We start from the raw sequence: 15,510 nt of genomic DNA, 5'->3' as shown, positions 1-15,510 counted from the left end.
CACCATGTTAAGAGATTTGTTTCTCTCTGCTTAAGACTAAATAATCGGAAGTACTTTCCAAAGTGATACAAAGACGGACCCGAACACCAGGGGAACGCAGCTTTCAAATGTATATTTGAGGACATCTGGCTGACATCCCCTAACAGTGGCCTCGTGAATCTAAATCTCTCTACCACGTGTAAAAATTAAAGCAATCAACCAAAAAGGCACATAAAACTCTGTAACCCCCATTTTCAGCACACCCAGGAAATGGAAAATGCCTAAGTCCATCCCTGTCTGTGACCATGATGGAGGCTGTTGGAACAACTGGAAGCAGAGTCTGAGGACGAGGCGGTGGTCAGGGGCCCTGACTCAGTATGGGATGATCCGTGGTGATGCGGGAGAATGTCCCGGTGGGTGGGAAACACATCCCAAAGTGTGTGGCATCAGGGGACATCACGAAAAGCGGGAGGACATTGGTGTGACCGCTTACTGTCATACGGTTCAGGAAGAGAAGCGTCTGTACAGACTCGCAACTTCTTTATAGTTCAGGCCTGTTTCAGAAATTTTTATCGTTACAAAAAATGGGAATTTAAGAAACACTCGTGTTTCAGAATTTGATGTGACAAGGTAAGTGACTCGGAACACAGCCTGGTCATTTTTTCAAGGCGGGTCCTCCCTCTTTGTTCCCTTCGGACTCTGTGCTCCGGCCTTCGGCAGCTTCTGTCTCCTCCACGTCCTCAGCATGGCCAGCCCAGGGCCTCGTGGACAGGAAAGCCACTAAGTCCCGGATCGGAGCTGTGCACACTGATCTCTACGGAGCCCGACCCTCACTTTGGTGCAGGAGAGGGCAGGCAACTGAATCAGCTCTTTTGCAGTGAGATCGCCCTCCAAGCCGTGTATGTGTGTGTGTCTGTGTGTGTGTGTGTGGGGGGTGCATGTGTGCATGCATGCACGTGTATGTATGTGCGTTTGTGTATGTGTGTACATGCGTGTGCCCAAATACTTTCCTGCTCCAAACTCATTGCATAGAACTATGAATCAAAAAAAAAAAAAAAAAAAAAAAAAAAAAAAAAAAAAGAACTATGAGTCATTGGCTGGGTGGTTTCCTAAACTCTTCAAGCAGGAATGAAATAAGACATTAGTGGGAAATGATGCAATAATCCAGCGCTTTCTCCTGCTGAGGGTGCCCCCCCCCCCCGGTCTCCTAATTCAGGTGTTAGCCCTGCCTGCCCTGAAGGCCAGGGCTGGGGTCTCTCTTGCTGTGAAGGATGGGCAGCCCTCCTTAACATCTCTGTCACTGGAGTCTCTTTGGGTAGGTGGAAATAGAGCCCTAACCAAGATTCAGAACTCTATCAGATTCAAGAGGTGAAGACTTTCCCCTTCATCACCACATTGGTGTGAATTGTGAATTTTAAGTTATTTATTTGTGAATCACTATCTAGATTTATGTATTCATTTATTAAGTTTATGCATTTATTTTGAGAGAAAGAGAGAAAAAGTATGAGTGGGGGAGGGGCAAAAGAGAATCCCAAGCTGGCTCCACACTGTCAGCAGCTGAGCCCGACGTGGTGCTGGAATGCACAAACTGTGAGATCATGACATATGCCGAAGTCAGATGCTTAACCGACTGAGCCACCCAGGTGCCCCAATTTTAAGTTATTTAAATGTTGGTTTAATGGCTGCATGATTGAGACAGTATGAAAGCGAAGGTGCTAAAGAAGGCTAAAGCTAACATGTGGAAACGTCAGGTAGAAGGTGAAATCAGATCATAGTATAGATGGGTTTGGCACCTCACTGGTAAGGAAACATGGCAATATAAATTCTTCCCTCAGGTGCCCCAAACTTTTCCCCATTGCTTGCCTGCAAGTCTGGCTGCAAGGGCAAAAAATCTGCTAGAAAACATAGATGATAAGACAGCTAACTGCTGTTCATCCAGATTGAATTAAGACTTGTGCATTTGCAGGGCGCCTGGGTGGCTCAGTCGGTTAAGCGTCCGACTTCAGCTCAGGTCGTGATCACGGTTCTTGGGTTCAAGCCTCGCATCAGGCTCTGTGCTGACAGCTCAGAGCCTAGAGCCTGCTTCGGATTCTTTGTCTCTCTCTCTCTTTGCCCCTTGTCCACTTACACTCTGTCCTTCTTGCTCTCAAAAATCAATAAACATTAAAAAAAAAGAAAAATAATGAGACAAGGAATATGATAATGATATTAATAAACATATTTATATAATACTAATATAATTATATATTGATTATATATAATTACAGATAATATAAAGGGGACAATCCAACAAGGAGATATAACAATTGTAAACATTTATGCACCCCAATGGGTGCACACAAATACATAAAACAGTTAATAACAAATATTAAAGAACTATTAGATAATAACAGAATAATAGTAGGGGACTTTAACACCCTACTCACATCAAGTGACAGGTCATCTAAACAGAAAATGAATGAAGAAATGATGGCTTTGAATGACGCTGCACCAGATGTATTTAATAGTATATTCAGAACACTCTATCCTAAAACAGCAGAATGCACATTCTTTTCAAGTACACATGGAACATTCTCCAGAATAGATAACATATTAGCCCACAAATCAAGACTCAACAAATTCAAGAAGATTGAAGTCATAGCATGCATCTTTTTTTTGAATTTTGTTTTTAAATTTACATGCAAATTAGCATACAGTGCAACAATGATTCCAGGAGTAGATTCCTTAGTGCCCCTGACCCATTTAGCCCATCCCCCCTCCCACAACCCCTCCAGCAACCCTCAGTTTGTTCTCCATATTTATGAGTCTCTTCTGTCTTGCTCCCGTTCCTGTTTTTATATTATTTTTATTTCCCTTCCCTTATGTTCATCTGTTTTGTCTCCTGAAGTCCTCATATGAGTGAAGTCATATGATTTTTGTGTTTCTCTAATTTCACTTAGCATAATACCCTCCCTTGAGTGTCTCGTCCTCCAAACGACACAGCGTTGCCTTTCCTGAATATGCGCCTAGTGAATCCGCCCAGAACTAATTTCCTAAATATCTGTTAAATCACAGAGTTTGCTCTATTCCCTATGCTCTTGAGTAGAGACAGGTTCAGCACACTAGTACAGGCTTCATCCACTTTCCCACAGCCTTAGGACCGTGAAGACGATGGTCACTTGGAATTCATTTTTCTACATGGGGACTGCGTAGAGTAGGAGGTCTTAGTCTATTTTCTCCTTGAATGGGAAAAGGTGTCTGTGGATCGAGCAGAATGCGAGTCTGGGGGTCTCCCCATCCTGCTACCAGGCTAAGACCTCCCCAGCAGTCAGGGACCACTGGTCCCCTATGTCCCCCCCATTGTGCCCACAATACCGGCTGCCCGCCTAGACACCAAGCAAGGACGTGTTCGGGTTTCCATGTGGGGATGGCCAGAGTGATCATGGTGATAACCTGAGGCGATGGGTGTGAAAACCATAGAGGCAGGGACGGTCTGCTCCCCCATCTCCCGGGTCAGCTCTGCCCCCCAATCTCCCGGGTCAGCTCTGCCCCCCCCATTTCCTGGGTCAGCTCGGGCCCCCATCTCCCGGGTCAGCTCTGCCCCCCCATCTCCTGGGTCAGCTCTGCTCCCCCATCTCCTGGGTCAGCTCTGCCCCCCCATCTCCTGGGTCAGCTCTGCTCCCCCATCTCCCGGGTCAGCTCTGCCCCTCTATCTCCCGGGTCAGCTCTGCCTCCCCCATCTCCCGGGTCAGCTCTGCTCCCCCATCTCCCGGGTCAGCTCTGCCCCCCAATCTCCCGGGTCAGCTCTGCTCCCCCGTCTCCCAGATCAGCTCTGCCCCCCCGTCTCCTGGGTCAGCTCTGCCCCCCCATCTCCTGGGTCAGCTCTCCCCCCCCATCTCCTGGGTCAGCTCTGCCCCCCCATCTCGCGGGTCAGCTCCGCTCCCCCATCTCCCAGGTCAGCTCTGCCCCCCCATCTCCCGGGTCAGCTCTGCTCCCCCGTCTCCTGGGTCAGCTCTCCCCCCCATCTCCTGGGTCAGCACTGCTCCCCCATCTCCCGGGTCAGCTCTGCCCCCACATCTCCCGGGCCAGCTCTGTCCCCCCGTCTCCCGGGTCAGCTCTGCCCCCCCGTCTCCCGGGTCAGCTCTGCTCCCCCGTCTCCTGGGTCAGCTCTCCCCCCCATCTCCTGGGTCAGCTCTGCTCCCCCATCTCCCGGGTCAGCTCTGCCCCACATCTCCCGGGTCAGCTCTGCCCCCACATCTCCCGGGCCAGCTCTGTCCCCCCCGTCTCCCGGGTCAGCTCTGCTCCAAGCAGGGGTGCTCAGTGGCTCCGGATCTGAGGTCTGCAGGAAGCGAGCTGCCAGTGCCTTGCAGCAGCCTGAGCCGGATTTCCCACACTTCTACATCTTGCCATGCACAGTCTCTACTGTTCACTTTCTGCCTCACATGCTAAGACCCAAGCCACTGTCTGGGGGAACACAGCGCTCAACTGCAGGCTTTGGAGTTGCCTCTACCCGGCCTTCCCACTCCCTCCCCCGGAACAGACACTGGTGCCTCTCCTCGTAGGCCCCTGGATGGAGTCGCCTCCCCTGAGACATCACGTGGAGCCACCACGCCTCTCGTGCTCCAATGTGAGTACTGCCCAAGCTGTGTGTCCCTCTCCCCGCACACCACCCGCACTGGGCCAAATTGACTCTCTCCAACCTAGAATCAGGTCTGCGTCAGGCCTGACCTTGCTAGATCTCCTTAGCGTCAACAGGCCTTATGCATTGGGGGGCCCCTCCCCTTTCCCAGCGGCCTTAACAGTGAGGCCTTAGGACAACTCAGGGCTGCGCTTGTCCACGTTACTGCTAACAACTGACAGGGGAACTCATCACCTCGTCTCACTTCTGTGATGACAAGGTTCAGTGAGTGGGCAGGGTCGGGCGGGGGAGTCACCTGTCCCTGTCCTCACACCAGGCCATTTGCCCCTCCCCTCCCGCTCCATCTGCTCTCAGTACCTGTCACTCTAAAAGACTCTACCTTGGATGCCAATTATGATTAAGCAGCTGAGAATCACAGGGAGGATCCAGGTGATGGGTCTGAGGGCCCCGGACCGGGCCGTGACTTGCTGCGAGCCTGGCGGGGCTGAGATGGAAACACAAGAGGGTTTCAGACCCCAAATCCTGTTTCAGACTTAAATCCGAAGAGATACCCCCTCCGCTCCTCCTGCCGCAGATGATCCCACACCGCAGATGCTTTCTGTCTCTCTACATTGTGGCAGCGGCTGTGACAGGTTCTGGGGTGGGAACCGAGGAAAGACACGGGACCCGTCCCGAAGGACCTCGCACAGCTAAAGGGGGAAGCACGGGTTCCAACATAACTGGTCACTCCTGCTGTGGCAGAAGAGGTGGTCACGGAGCACGAGGGTGGTGACAGTTGACCCCCTCTCTGGAGCTAACAGTGCACGTGGCCAGGAACGATCCCCGGCCAGAGACAAGACAAGATGAGAAGATCAATGATTCTCAGAAAAGGGAAGAGCGAGAAGGAGTCTCTGGAATCAGACTGACACCCTCATGTTTGGGGCCAGGAGGGAATCCAAGAAATCCCAGAAAACTGAAGGACATGCAGCAAGGAAGAGATTTCAGGAGATGAGAAGGGAAAGGAAGGACGCTAGAACATATCTAGGGCCATTACTCTCCCCTAAAGAAATTCACCATGGATGGATCACCTTCTCTGTCTCTGTTTCTGTCTCTCTCTCTCTCTCTCTCTCTCACACACACACACACACACACACACGCACACTACAGTGGAGAAGGTAGGCCCGATTTCAAGAGAACAACTTCATCCAGTCTTCTGAGTTACCTGTTGTCTCCCACAGTTCATCCCAGTGCACCAATATTCGCTCAAGCCACTTGTTACAGTCTCCAACTGAGATCTTCATGAGGGTATTGGTCAAATCTCTGTCACTCTCCCATGAGGCCTTTATCTGTCGGCCTCTAGGACGAAGTGTCCAATTTCCACTCTCTGAGTTAAAGAAGTAGGATATCTGTTCATTGATGTGAAACTCCCAGGATCCGCTGGTGCGTCCGTTGTCCCCACGCACACACACCATCCTGCCCTGCAGGGAGAGAGAATCTGTCCCCCACCCCCACCATGGGAATGAAGTCAGCTTCTGGTCTTGACCGATCCCTTGTCCCACACGCTGTCCACTCCTCGGCTCCCCTTCACCCTTCTTGGTCCAGTTCTGTCCCTCTTGACTGCCCTGGCTGCTGAGCCACGTGTGTGGGACCCATGTCTGAGTTGTACATGAACACAATAGGTGCCTGGCCCTACAAACTGTTCTACTTCTGCCCTGGGCCTTTCCGACTTACCACTGGGTGTAAAATCCGCTGCTTTCCAGTCAAGTAGTTTCTTCTTGAGCTCTTCTGCCAGGTCTTTCAGAGTTTCGGTCTGTCTCTCCCAAAACACTATGTCATTCACATTCCTCCCCAGAGGACCAAAGACTTCGACCTTCTTGTTCCCACACACATAATACAGAAACGTGTTTCTGTTGACCTTGCCTCGAATCTCACACCATGGTTGTCCAGGATTGGGCTTTGGTGTGATGGGGAATTCAAAGGCAGGAGAAAGAGCATCTGCAAATGAAAACGTAAGTTAGGGTTGGGGTTGGAAGAACAGACCCAGAGGCGTCCCTCTCCCATCCATGTGACAGTCATTGTATCTCTGCAGGGCTGGCCTAGCAGAGCAAAGGCGGCCCCTGCACAGCCCCTCCCCCCTAACAATTAAAGGCTGGCGCACTTCCCTTCTTGGAAAAGGACCAAGGATCGGGGTTCCTCTGCCTGACCAGAAACCATACAGCCATGGACATGTTCCCTGTGTCTACCAGGCTGATATCCAGCATCACTCAGTCTCTAATCAATTCAGGCACGTGCTACGCTGGCCATGGGAAGAAGAGGTCTACATGCCGGCTGATGGTCAGGATCTATCCCAGTGTCTCTAAGAAGATGAGGGGCGCCGGGGTGGCTCAGTCAGCGGAGCGTCCGACTTCAGCTCAGGTCATGATCTCACGGCTCGTGAGTTCGAGCCCCGCGTCGGGCTCTGTGCCGACAGCCCAGAGCCTGGAGCCTGCTTTGGATTCTGTGTCTCCCTCTCTCTGCCCCTCCTCCACTCATGCTCTGTCTCTCTCTCTCTCTCTCTCAAAAATAAACAAACATTAAACATTAAAGTATTAAATAAAATTATTACTAAATAAAATTATAAAATTAAATTATTAAATAAAAATAAACATTAAAAAAATTTTTTTAATAAGATGAGAGACAGTGAGGGGGCCTACTCCTGAGGAGCTGAGTCAGGGCGGGGCAATCCAAAGTCAGGGAAGAGACATTTGCAATCCTGGGTCCCAGCATTTAGCACAGGCCTGGTCATGGTGATAATCTACCATTAGGATGGGCCTTGGAGGCTTGGAAAGAAGGATGGTCCACACGGCACAGACTAGAATATCAGGAATTCCATGACACATAGTGGTAAGGGATTAAAAAGGCCCGGAGAAGTGCATATGACAGAACAAATGTAGTAAGAAATGCCAAAACAAAACCAAAAATATGCCCATCGACTATGCTCACGGAGCGGTCTGGAGGACTCTCAAAAAAACTCATAAAAAATGCATGGTCCCACTGAGAAGGAGAACTACAGAGCCATTTCCCCGATGAACATGGATGCAAAAATTCTCAACAAGTTACTAGCAAACCCATGCCAACAATCCATTAAAAGAAGTACTCACCACGATCAAGTGGAATTTATTCCTGGGATGCAAGGCTGCTTCAATATCCACAAATCAATCAACATGATGCCTCACATTAATAAAAGAAAGAACAAGAACACGATCCTCTCAATAGATACAGAAAAAGCATTTGACAAGATACAGTATCCTTCTTGATGAAAACCCACAAGAAAGGACGGATAGAAGGAACATACCCCAAGATCACGAAAGCCAGGTAGGAAACACCCACCGCTAATATCATCCTCAAGGGGGAAAAACAGAGAGCTTTCCCCCTAAGGTCAGAAACATGACAGGGATGCCCGCTGTCACCACCGTTGTTCAACATAGCGTTGGGAGTCCTAGCCTCAACAATCAGACAACAGAAAGAAATAAAAGGCATTCAAATCAGCAAGGAAGAAGTCAAACTTTCATGCTTCCTAGATGACATGATAGTCTATGTGGAAAACCCAAAAGACTCCACCAAAAACCTGCTACGACTGATACATGAATTCAGCTAAGTTGCAGGATATAAATCAATGTACAGAAATCTGTGGCATTTGTCTACACCAATAATGAAGCAGCAGAAAGAGAAATCAAGGAATCAACCCCATGGTACTGAAAACCATAAAATACCTAGGAATGAATTCACCAAAGAAGTAAAAGATCTATATGCTGCGAAGTACAGAAATCTCGGAAAGAAATTCAAGAGGACAAAGAAATAGAAAAACATCCCATGCTCATGGATTGAAAGAGGAAATATTGCTATAATGTCAACACTACCCAAAGCCATCTGCATATTCAATGCAATCCCTGTCAAACGGACACCAGCATTCTTCACAGAGCTAGAATAAACAATTCCAAAATTTGCAGGGAACCAGAAATGACCCGAATATCCAAAGTAATGTTGAAAGGGAACACCAAAGCTGAAGGCATCACAATTCCAGACTCTAAGCTGTATTACAAAGCTGTAATCATCAAGACAGTATGGTACGGGCACAATAACAGACACATAGATCAAAGGAACATAATAGAACACCCAGAAATAGACCCACAAACATATGGCCAACTAATCTTTGACAAAGCAGGGAAGACTATCCAGTGGGAATTAACTCTCTTCAGCAAATGGTGTTAGGAAAACTGGACAGCCCATGCAGAAGAACAAACCTGGGCCACTTTCTTACATCATACACAAAATAAACTCAAAATGGATTAAAAAAAAACACCTAAATGTAGGACAGGAAACCATCCAAATCCTAGAGGAGAAAACAGGCTACAATCTCTTTGACCTCGGCTGCAAAAACTTCTTACCTGACATGTCTCTGGAGGCAAGGAACACAAAAGCAAACATGAACTACTGGGACCTAATCAAGATGAGGTCCGTTTCCTTCCGCACATTCAACAAAACTAAAAGTCCATGGACGGAACGAGAGAAGATATTTGCAAATGAGATATCCGATAAAGGGTTACTATCCAAAATCTATCAAGAACTTATCAAACTCAACACCCAAAAAACAAATAATCCAGTGAAGAAAGAGGTAAAAGACACGAACAGACACTTTTCCAAAGAAGTCATCCAGATGGCCAACAGGCACATGAAAAGATGCTCAACATCACACATCATCAGGGAAGTACAAGTCAAAACCACAATGAGATACCACCTCACGCCAGTCAGAATGGCGAAAATGATCAACTCGGGAAACATCAGCTATTGGCAAGGATGTGGAGGAAGGTAAAGCCTTTTTCACTGCTGCTGGGACTGCAAACTGGTGCAGCCACTAGGGAAAACAATATGGAAGTTCCTCAAAAAATTAAAAGTATAACTAGCCTATGACCCCTTAGTTGCACTACTAGGTACCGCTCCAAAGGATACCAAAATGCTGATTTTAAGGGGCACATGCACCCCAGTGTTTTAGCAGCACTATCCACAATAGCCAAATTATGGGATGGGCCCAAACGTCCATCGAGTGACAAACGGATAAAGAAGATCTAGTATAAATACACAATGGAATATTACTTGGTGATCAAAAGGAATGAAATCTTGCCATTTGCAGCCATGTGGATGGAACTAGAGCATATCATGCTAAGCAAAATAAGTCAGTCAGAGAAAGAAATATCGTATGATTTCACGCATATGTGGAAAGTTAAGAAACACAACAGGTGGACATAGGGGAAGGGAACGAAAAATAAGATACAAACAGAGAGGGAGGCAAACCATAAGAGACTCTGAAATACAGAGAAGAAACTGAGGGTTGCTGGAGGGGTAATGGGTGGGGGGATGGGCCGAATGGGTGGTGGGCATTAAGGAGGGCACCTGTTGGGACAAGCATGGGTGTTACATGTAATTGATGAATCCCTAAATTCTACTCCTGAAACCATTATTACGCCATATGTTAGCTTGGATTTTAATAAAATTCAAAAAACAGAAACCAAAAAACAATGCATGGTGAGAAGGCACCAAAATCCTGAAGAAGCTTAGTAATGGCAGGGCCCTGGGTGGCTCAGTCAGTTAAGTGTGCAACTTTGGCTCAGGTCATGATCTCCTAGTTTGTGGCTCGAGCCTGCATGGGATTCCTTCTCTCTCCTTCTCTGTCTCTCTTCTCTCTCTGCCCCTCCCCCATTTGCGCTGTCTCTCTCTCTCTCTCTCTCTCTCTCTCTCTCTCTAAAGAAATTAAAACAAAAGAAGCTTAGTGATGGCTATCTTTGAAGGCAGAAGCTTGGCGGTAATGGGACGGTGTTGCAGAAATAGGCTCCCAGTGGTATTGGCGGTGGGAAGTCCTGATATAATAGATTTGAGGTATAGGTGCTCAACTGTCCGAAGCAGGGAGGCGGCAAGGATTGAAATGATCCTGGAATGATCCTAGACGCTGGAAAGCAGCCAGCGGCCTGACCCACAGAAAGCTGTCCATCCCTCTGGCTCACAGAACACATGACTGTAAAGGCAAAGTAGTTGGACAGCCAACCCGAAGACTGCTGGAGTTAAACAATAAAAACAAAGACCAATCCCCAAGATGGATGAGGAGGAAGCTGAAAGCAGTGACCCCACAGAGAGTCTGGATCCTCTGCCCAGGTTCCAGAACGGAGCCGCCTCTCAGAACTGCAACTCTTTACTAGAAGCAGAAGCCAGGTTCCAATCAGGAGGGACCCTTCAGGTCAACAGCAAGAGCAATGCTTCCTGCTGGCCTTCCCCAAAGAGTCATGTGGTCATTTACAGGGGTGCAGAGACCCTGGGGAGCAGAGACCACCCGGACATTTTCACTGCGTAAACCTACTGTGTGAGTTGACACCGTCCACAGGGATCGAAAGCGTCCTCAGGGGCCCCTGTTATTGAACTGGTGCAGGGCAGGGGGTGCCCCAGATAATGAAAAGACACCTCTCCCAGCCCCTGTTCACAGCGACATCATTTGGCTGGTACCCATATCACCATGTGGTCCTTTCACATCCCCCACATTTGTCCCGGGAGTGAAAAATCTTTGCAGTTGAATTACTTGTGGGTAGGGGGCTAGGTTGCAAGGAAATTCAAGTACAGTACTCTTACACGGCCTTCTCTTCTCTCCAAATAGAATGTTTAAAAAGTACTTATCCTGGATGCAGTGAGAGAGATGAGTACCAACATCAAAACCTCTCTGAATGCAAGGGTACGAAGGAGCCCTCTTCTATTTTCACTTAAATGCCAGCCCGGTGCAAAGATTTTCTGCATCTATTAAATATTTCCCAGGTCTCTGCTGTAACTAACCGACAGTGCTCTTGTAGCAGGGACGCCGCCATAACAATCCCTGGATGAAGGAATGTGGCTTAACCGGCCTCTTAGGTCACATAACCCTATAGAAGGTGTGACGCAGAGGTATTGTGTTAGGAAAACGTGCTCTGTGCACTCTGTGACATCCCCATTGGAATATGGGAAAGAGACCCTTACTGTGGCCAAGCGAGGCAATGCCATTTGCAGCAGGGAAAATCACACGGAATAAGAGGCTGGAGGTGGTCCAGGGCCTGGTAGCCGGGAGGTTTCCGACTCTGAACTGAGATGTGGCTGGCGAATTAGGGCGGTGGCGCTGCGTGTGCCTTGAACTACTGCCCCCATGTGCTGGGTAGGCCAAGGGAGGACAGCAGTGGGGACGGTAGCCCATGAGGTAAGAGTTGTGTGAGCGGCCAGAGTCGGGGATTTCCTGGGTCCAGACCCTGTGGGATCGCGGTCCGTCCAGCCCGAGTCCTGGGCCGCAGGGGCTCGGGCTCAGGCTCCCCAAGCGGCCGGCGCCGGGTGGCAGCGCCCGCAGACCTCCCGCCGCGGCCCCGCTTCCTGCCCTGCGCTCCTCGCCCCCAGCGTCAGGCAGCACTTAGTTGCCCAAGTCGCCTCTTTCCGTCGCGGAGGATGTGACCCGCCCCGCGGACTCCGCCGAGCCGAACAGGAGGCCGCGGCGGGGACGTGAGAGGGCGGCGCGGCGGCGCTTCCCCGCGACCAGTGTCCCAAAGCTCTGGCCGGACTCACCTGTCTTCTCCCGCGCCGCGCCCAGGAACTCACCTCCGCCTCGCGCCCCGCAGGCGCAGTCGGACAGCAGAAACAGGACCAGGAGGCCAAGTCCGAAGTTGGTGGCCGCAATGAGCGCCATCTCGACCCGGAGCCCCGGGACGAGCCCAGTGCGGCGGAGCCGCGTGTGCACCGGGCGGGAGCGCCGGGAGAGCTGAGTTACTACCCTGCAGCGCGGAACCTTGGCTTTGCCCCGCCCCACGCTCCCTCCCTCACCTGGCTGGGCTGGACCTCTGCGCGCGCACGCGTCCGGAAAAATTGGGCAAGGGTTCTTGAAGTTTGCAGATTCCCAGTGCTGTTCTATTTAATGAGCAGACTCTTCTTGCTGATCCACACTGGACCTAGGGCGTGAGGAATACAAATGGCATTAAAAAAAATAATTCAAAAAATGCTAAATGTGATCAAACCACGTAAAATTTACCACCTTTCTTATTTTTAGTTTACATTCAGTTGTAAGCCCCTCAGCTTTTAATGTTGGCTCTGCAATGGACCTAGCCTACAACCAGATCAGACCTTTTATTTTAAATCTTTTTCATTTTACTATTTTTAATCTTTTTCATTTTAAGGGTGTCTTTTTTTTTTTTTAATGTTTATTTATTTTTGAGGCAGAGAGAGACACAGCATGAGCAGGGAAGGGGCAGAGAGAGAGGGAGACACAATGTGAAGCAGGCTCCAGGCTCTGAGCTGTCAGCACAGAGCCCGACGCGGGGCTCGAACTCACGAACTGTGAGATAGTGACCTGAGCGAAGTAGGACGCTTTACCGACTGAGCCACCCAGGCGTGAAGACAATGTATATGCATTGGATTCTTTTCTAAATCTTACCTGAGAATTTCTAATTGGAGAGTTTAATAGTTTACCTTTTATTGTGATTACTAATACAGTAGGAGGTATCTCAGCCGTCACATTTTTCATTTATTATGCTTTAAAAAATTCCCTCTCCATATCTGCATTCTTTTTACTGTCCTGAGTTTTCTTCTGCTAGTTTGAACATTATACGTTCTATTTTTCTTAGAATCATTACCTTTAACCTTTGATCCATACTAATGTTTATTTACATTTATTTATCATTGCTTTTGTTCATCCCAAAAAACAAAATATTTAGCATGTTTTCACATCTCTTGTGTGTTTTTCCTCCCATCCCATTTCCCTGATATTACCCAGATTTTCATTTCGGAGTTGTTGCTATACTTTTTCTTCTCTGTGATATAAATTTCCCTCACCCTTCCCGCCCTTTTTTAAGGCAACAGTAATCTTTAACAAATTAACAATTAAAAATTGTTTTTAAACAAAATTTTAACCATCTTTAACAAATTAAAATTTCAGTAAAATTGGTTACTCATTCTCCTTATTTCTCTTGTTACATCTCCTGGATGTGTTTCTCTTACTATTGGAATACTTTATCCAAAAGATATTTTCAAGTTGGATCTTTCCGGGAAAAATATTTCTTAGGCTTTGTATATTCAAGCCTTTTTTTTTTTTTTTTTAATTTTTAAATGTTTATTATTTTTGAGAGAGAGAGAGAGAGCTAGAGCACAAGTGGGGGAGGGGCAGAGAGAGGGGGAGACACAGAATCTGAAGAAGGCTCCAGGCTCTGAGCTGTTGGCACAGAGCAAGACATGGGGCTCCAACTCAGACTGCAAGATGACCTGAGCGGAAGTCGGCTGCTTAACCAACTGAGCCCCCTGGGCTTGCCTGTTCAAAACTATTTTTAATACACCATGGTATTCAGAATTCTGAAGATTTCCCCCAACTTTTATGTTCCTTGGTTCTCAATTAAATGTTAATTTAGGTACTGTTATGCAGGGGCCTTGCGGATGTAATTAAAGTGACTACTCCCTTGACCTTAAGATAGGGAGATTATTCTAGGTCACCTGAGTGGGCCCAGTTAATCACATGAGCCCTTCAAAATGAAGGACTTTCTCAGACTGAAGGCAAGAGGGATGTGGCAGAGAAGTAGTTGAGAGATTTGGTGCCCTGTTGCCGGCTCCTAGGTGAAGGGAGCCATATGCAAGGCAGAGGCCCTACAGGGGTTAAGGAGGGCCTCCAGCTGGCAGGCAGCAAAGAAGAGGGACTCTCAGTCCAGAGACTCAAGAAATGGGATTTTGTCAGCAATCTGAATAAGCAGATTCCTCCTAGTGTCTCTGGCTGAGCCCAGCTGGCCGATGCCTTGACTGTGGCTTTGTGAAGCCCAGAGCGATGCCTTGATTGTGGCTTTCTGAAGTCCAGAGCAGAGAAACTGAGCCAGTTGAGACATCGCACGTACTTAGCTGTGTGATGAGAAACACGTGTTGATTTAAGCAGCTAGTTTGCGGTGATGTGTTATGGCTGCAGTAAAAAACTAATACATAGACTCTCCTACCTGAGTGAGAACTTGACGGGATATAAAATCCTAGGCCCAAAGCCCCTTTTCTCCCACACTTGAGATATCATACCCCTTGGTCCTCCTGCAGCCAGGATGGCTGTTGAGAAGATTGCTGCTGATCTCGTTCCTTCTTACCTTTATAGTTTCCGAGGGCTCCCTTGCGGGAGGGAGCCAGAAGACTGCTCATTTGTCACCTCCATCTGGTTGAGTTTGTACCACACTAGGTTGCCAGCTGCAGCTTCGTGGAGTTGGAGGAAGATTTTAAACACTTTTTCAACCAACAGATAGACAGATGTGCTGATGGGTATGACAAGTTCATTGCGTTTTCTTTCGTTCAGGTGCTACTAGTTTTCCTCCCCTCCACCTCTTATAAAAATCAAATTTGTTGAGATCTAATTTAGAGGCAATCCTCTCCTCCTTTTCGAACACACTTCTCTTTGGAAGTGTATGAGAAGCATGTAGACATTTGGCCAAATTATAAGGCACGTTCTCAGGCTATGGAAGCCAAAACAGATGAATGATATTACACCAGCTATGAATCCTTTTAGCAACCTGTAAATTCTACAGAGAATCATATTTCCAAGCAGCACTATCTTCGGGTTTGCAGAAGGGAAAAAAAGCAAATGATTTTTTTCAGTGAACACACTTTAGCTAATAGACAAAGTGAGTGTGGGAGCTAGATTATGTCACTTTCACTTAGGATCAATTTTATATTGTATAAATTTCATAAAATCAGCTCACATAATGCTAGATATATTATGATAGCTAATAAAGTATCCAACCCCCTTTCGTCATTGGAAGCACTTATATTAATTCTAGGCTTTGAAAGATAAATAGCCACACTGTAAAATGACAGCACTTTTAAAAACTGAACTCAGGGGCCCTTGGATGGCTCAGTGGGTTAAGCGGCTGACTTTGGCTCAGGTCACG

General features: G+C 47.9%; 1 protein-coding gene across 2 annotated transcripts; it reads right to left on the bottom strand.

Annotated features, from left to right (window-relative positions):
• Nucleotides 1-4,242: 4,242 nt before the first annotated feature.
• On the bottom strand, nucleotides 4,243-12,354 carry LOC109256435 (UL16-binding protein 1). 2 transcript variants are annotated; one of them, XM_053904392.1, is made up of 4 exons: nucleotides 12,179-12,354; nucleotides 6,308-6,571; nucleotides 5,799-6,071; nucleotides 4,243-5,081 (listed from the first exon to the last, which is right to left on the bottom strand). In XM_053904392.1, exons 1-4 carry the CDS (start codon nucleotides 12,297-12,299, stop codon nucleotides 4,963-4,965), a joined length of 777 nt encoding a protein of 258 aa, XP_053760367.1. In that variant the 5' UTR covers nucleotides 12,300-12,354; the 3' UTR covers nucleotides 4,243-4,962. The 2 variants fall into 2 exon arrangements, with proteins under 2 accessions (XP_053760367.1, XP_053760368.1); XM_053904393.1 differs by having other exon boundaries at nucleotides 12,212-12,354.
• Nucleotides 12,355-15,510: the final 3,156 nt, after the last annotated feature.

Source organism: Panthera pardus, unplaced genomic scaffold (assembly GCF_024362965.1).
Source record: "Panthera pardus isolate Hobbes unplaced genomic scaffold, ASM2436296v1 HiC_scaffold_17, whole genome shotgun sequence".
Lineage (NCBI taxonomy): Eukaryota > Metazoa > Chordata > Mammalia > Carnivora > Felidae > Panthera > Panthera pardus.
This window is presented reverse-complemented; position numbering and strand designations above follow the sequence as displayed.